This window comes from Arachis hypogaea, chromosome 5 (genome assembly GCF_003086295.3).
Source record: "Arachis hypogaea cultivar Tifrunner chromosome 5, arahy.Tifrunner.gnm2.J5K5, whole genome shotgun sequence".
In the NCBI taxonomy this organism is placed as follows: domain Eukaryota; kingdom Viridiplantae; phylum Streptophyta; class Magnoliopsida; order Fabales; family Fabaceae; genus Arachis; species Arachis hypogaea.
Window position 1 is genome coordinate 15,612,723 of NC_092040.1, and position 5,491 is coordinate 15,618,213.

General features: G+C 35.1%; 1 protein-coding gene across 2 annotated transcripts; it reads left to right on the forward strand.

Moving 5' to 3' along the window:
• The first annotated feature begins 470 nt into the window (after positions 1–470).
• LOC112800902 (binding partner of ACD11 1) lies at positions 471–3,496 on the forward strand. Of its 2 annotated transcripts, none has more exons than XM_025843352.3 (5): positions 471–526; positions 801–937; positions 1,822–1,897; positions 2,375–2,488; positions 2,770–3,496. In XM_025843352.3, the coding sequence occupies exons 2-5, from the start codon at positions 819–821 to the stop codon at positions 3,199–3,201; spliced, it is 741 nt and encodes a 246-aa protein (XP_025699137.1). In that variant the 5' UTR covers positions 471–526; positions 801–818; the 3' UTR covers positions 3,202–3,496. The 2 variants fall into 2 exon arrangements, with proteins under 2 accessions (XP_025699137.1, XP_025699136.1); XM_025843351.3 differs by having other exon boundaries at positions 518–628.
• The last annotated feature ends 1,995 nt before the right edge of the window (positions 3,497–5,491 follow it).

The following is a 5,491-nucleotide window of genomic DNA, read 5'->3' on the forward strand; positions in this document are numbered from 1 at the left end:
GTCATTTATAATTTTTTTTGTAAAAATAATTTGATGTTATAAATTTTCTACACTGCAATCCATAATGTTAGAATAAAACCAATATAATTTTAAAAGATTTTTATTCGCCTATAATGTTATTATGGAAACAAATACTAGTAATGAGTAGAAAAATAAAAAAGTATAGGGAGGCAATAGAATATTTGTACAATGTGTATAATTGAAGTTTAAAGAATATTAGAGATATATTAGTGTTACTTTTTTCCATTAGCATAAGTTTTTGGGATAAGTGGTATCATGATCTGGTAGCAAAGCGAATCCCAAAATCAACTTAGACTTTTGGAATGAGTAATTTTATGACATGAGATGTTTATTATTTTTAGTACCTGGATGGTTATTCTTAATATTATGGGTAATATTCATTTTGTAACTCATAGCTATTATACAAATATTCCATTGACTCTCTAACAAAACTCAAAAATAAAATATTGGCGTGGCGGCAAGTAAACAAACCAAAAAAAATGGCGGTGAGTCTGCTAACGACCATGTAAATAAACTCTTCCCCCCTCTTTTTTCTGACTTATGAGTTATGAATATGTTTTCGTAGTCATGTCACTTTCTTCTAGTTCTTTCTGAAAACTGGGAACTTGTAAGAAGAGCGTCGCATCCAAACTATTCTTCACTCTCATATTGATTCTATTTACCACCTCCTACGTCTAATTTACTATTCCTTTTCTTTCTTAAAAGAAAATTGGATTTTAGGTTATAAACTTATAATTGTTGAGGATTTGCTTCAATTGTTTTCCCCAATCTTTGTTCAGAAACCGGCGAAGAACATCATGACTGGTGGTAGTGGATACATGGTAGAAGTTACTGGACTTTCGCCAAAAACCACCGAGAAAGATCTCCACCATTTCTTCGCTTTCTCCGGCGCGATCGAGCACGTTGAAATCGTTAGGTATACTGTTCTATCAAGTAATTTCTCTCTGAATTTTGGGGTACTAATTATTAATACTAAGCTATTATTTGATGTTTCTGTTCTTAATTTTACTAGTTGATTCTATTGAAGCTGATGTTCTCCTGATTGGTTAGTGATGGTCAGGGCAAATTCATGCACTCTTTTTAGTTTATGTACTACACAGATGGATAGTTGATTGTGAAATGAATCTACTAATCTAATTGATTATAAACTGATTTTACAATTGGTGGTAGCAGTGTAACAGATTTTATTTAGTGAGGAGGCATCTCCTAATTCCTAACTGACCCAGTGCCACTGCTAGAGTACACTGAGGTTTGTTGAACGAATCCAATTGATGATAATTGATATTCCTAACACACAACATGAAGTCGTAGGGAACAAAATAGTCCTCAGGATTTAAAAGTGTCAAATTCGTACCTAGGCATATTAGTCCTCTTGTGCATGAATGAATTTTGTATGGAATAACTAATGCACCATCTTTCCTTGAATGGTGGGGACAAATTTGTTATTTGGATTTTGTTAAGTAAAAAGTAGCAAGATTGGGTGTTCGCTGTCACCAAAAAGAAAACTTGATTCCTTGGTTTCTTGTTAGAAACTCTCTTTGAGATGATGTTTATCGTCATCATTTCTTTCAATTTCATGGCTTAGCACAACACGATTCATAAATTTTGCCTGGACACATTCTGTAAAATTTTTTCAATAAGATGTCAGGTTTTCGTTATCAGTTGCGAGTCTATTAAGCTCTCCGAAAGGGATCATTTTTATTTTCCTGCAATTTTATAATGTAAGCATGGTAGTTGAAGGTATTTTTTGTTTTTGGTGTAGCAGAGACTTGATAAGACAGTTATTATTGCTGGTGGCAGGTCTGGTGATTGTGCTTGTACTGCATATGTGACATTCAAAGATGCATATTCTCAAGAAACTGCTTGCTTGCTTAGTGTGAGTATTTTTCCATACTAAAGTGCAGAATACTTACAATTATGGTAGCTGGAATCGTCTTGTGATAACTGGTCCTTGAGGTTCTGTTTTGGTTCTAAGAAAAGAGAAAAGAAAAAGGGAAAAAAATTCCAGGTTTCATTTTCTGTTTCCAATGTTAATTTCAAAACCGTCACCTTGTTCTGTGGTTTCTGTGTCCTGTAAACGGAATACTGAATTCTTTTTTCCCTCCTTTTTCTTCTAGATATTTCCTTCACAATCTTGGAAACAAGAAGCTAAATCAAGATAAGGTGGTAGTTTTGTAGCAAAGAAGCAAAAAATTAAAACATGAAACATTTTTCTGAATCAAACAGGCATGTTGTCTGATTGATTGTTGCATAATTTTCCAATAGCAAAAAGTATGTCCGACTGAGCAATCTGCAATTCTGCATTACTTAATTGTTAATTGCACAGTTTCTTTTCTATAATATTTTCTGTTAGGGAGCCACTATTTTAGATCAACGTGTATGCATAACGCGTTGGGGGCAGTGCGACGATGGCTATGGTTTTTGGAATCAGCCTTCCTACAACCATGCCGATGAGACTGCTTCAGATGTATGTATATCTACTTCTTTAGGAATTCTTGCATGGTCTCAAAAGTATATTCAATGTGGCTCTAGGTGTATTTACAACTACTCATTTTTGAATTTTATATCTAACTTTAAGCATTATAGCTTAAAATGAGTAAGTGTAAATGTTTTGGAGCACACAATAGATGTATTCTTGGATCACGCAAGTATTTCTTCCATTTCTTATGCATGTAAAAAAAGACTAATCAGCTTTTAACGTTGGATCTAACATCTGGCCGTACATACATGATCTCTTTTCACTTTCAGACACAACATAGAGGCCAATTTGTTTCCTCTGCTGGAGAAGCAGTTACTGCGGCTCAAGAAGTTGTGAAGACCATGCTAGCAAAGGGATATGTTCTCAGTAAGGACGCATTGGCTAAGGCTAGAGAGTTCGACGAATCTCATCAGGTTTCTGCGACTGCAACAGCGAAAGTTTCTGAACTGAGCGAGAGACTTCGCCTCGCTGACAAGATATCAGCAGGTGTTGGAGCTATGAAATCTGTGGATCAGAAATATAATGTCTCTGAAACAGCCAGGTCAGCTGCATCTGCAACTGGAAGATCGGTGGCAGCCGCCGCGGACTCTGTAGTAAATAGTAGCTATTTTTCGAAGGGAGCATTGTGGCTGTCAGGTGCTCTAACCCGAGCAGCTCATGCTGCTTCTGACTTGGGTGCTCGTGGCGGTGGTCAGCACTGAGTATTCTTGTCTACCTCTTCCTCTACAGAATAGCTTTTGTGAAAAAATAAATCCATATTAGTTTAAAATAGTATTAGTTTTACATGTATGTAGAATTGTTGATCTTGATACTTATATGTAAAGTTAACAATAGAAATTCTGTACAAGGCCACAGCTTAGTTAACTGTTGCCTCAACGGGATTACCATAACGTGATGATTGTATGGATACTAAGGTTGTAGTTTCTACAAGTTAGCAAAACAGACTTGGTTAGGATGAATGATACAGCTAACTTAAAATTTCAATTGGCCCAAAAATGAATGTGGATTGTAATATTTTGATATAGAATAAGGGTCGGATAGCTTTTACTTATATAGGGGTTAAAATTATCTTAAAAGTATTGTTTAAAAAGAATAAAATAAAAAGTTTTGACTCTTTCGATATATAATTCATGCATTAAAAATTAAAAATTTCCGTTTTCTATTGAAGTTTTCTATTTTTGATATCTACAAAGACATTTGTTAATAAGACCTTTAATTTAAAATTTACATTCGTTAAAGAACATCTGCATGTCATAGTAATACCATCTGAACCCGCGGGTATCCATTCTGTCCTTATCCGTTCGGGGTGGGTAATTACCCACCCCACACTGGGGCGAGTTTTTAGTTAGGCGGATTCTTTGGAGGAGCGAGGCGGGGTCGGGTTTAGGTAAATACCCGCCTTACCCGCCCCGCTATATATATAATATATATAATTTTAATATATAATATGTATAATACATGTAAAATAATTAGTAAATGATTAATAATATTGTATCATATTTAAATTTTTACTTTAATTTATGTTATGTATGAGATGATGATTATATAAATTTTGAAATTTAATTTTATTTGTTGAATTTTAATGATTATAGGGGTGGGTAGGGACGGGGCGGATACCCGCAAGGGCGGGTTAGGGTTCACCATTTTACTACCTGCGGATAAAAGCGAAGCGGGTTCTAAATGGATTGTTGTACGGCGGAGTGGGATCGGGTAGAACAAAAATGCGCCCCTACCCGCCCGTTGCCACCCATATAGTAGATAATGCAAGTAATAATATTTACGAATTCAAATTTTTTCATTAAATAATTATTTCGATCAATGTTGAATATTGAATTAATATTGTTTGTAACTCTATATGTGACAGAACTCTAACCCAAGTAAACGTTTATATGTCTTTCAATTAAAGGTACATAACAGCGAACACAATAAACAAGAGGAGTAGGTTTTGCTCACAGATCACTAAATATCAATCCACCCACATTTGCTAAAAATCTGTAAAACAAATTAGCACGCCAATGGGACAATTTTAAAAATTAATTTTATCAAAAGTTTTTGTAATGATCTAGAGTATACAACTTAGTAGTGGTAGAATTATATGTATGTCAGACGAAATTTCTAACATTAATGCTGAATCATCTGAAAATGATACTGTTGCTATAGTTGCATAAACATCGGCGGAGATGACATTGCGGTCTGAAAGTAGTAAATTGGTAGAGAACGTAGTGGTTATCAATCCTCCAGTTGGAAATAACGGACGAAATCCACGCCCACAAATTGCTTTGACACAAGCACAACCAGCAGTAACCGCTAATTGGCCTCCTTATGGGTTACCTTCAGGTTGTAATCCACCCATATGTTCCTTCAATTAGATTTGGAAATACGTCAGTTAGCAATTCAGTTCCTCCATTACATCTTGAGTTTTCTCGCGATTATCAAGTGGGTTCCACATCGAATGGTCCTAGTTTGATGGCTCCTTTTTGACAACATGTCGATGAAATTTATCATGATTTGGTCAATTTATTGACCCGGAAAATGATCACTACATTGAACCCTATGATGGGTGGTCATGAGTCAAAATTTGAGCAACTTGCTAGACAAGTTGAGCAAATTGCTCGAATTGTTGATTATGATGAAGGTGATCAACAAAATATGCAAGTGAACAGAAAGGATATGTTGAACATGCCTAGAAATAGGGATGGTATAAGAACCACGAATTAATTAATCGATTAATTAACGTTAAATAATAATAATTTAAATGTCCGAAATAGGTTCAAAATTTTAGAATATTAATTAGAAAATATAAATATGATATTTGGACTCAGTAGATTTTTCTGAGTTGGAAAATGTAATTTTCTTCGAAAAATTGCGTAAAAACGTGTATCGGTAATGTTCATACCCTGTCCGAGCTCCTCCAAATCGGCAAAATCCATGAAAGGTCCGACCTCGTCCCAAGGCCCACACCTGAGGTCGGACCTCGGACAACAAAGCTAA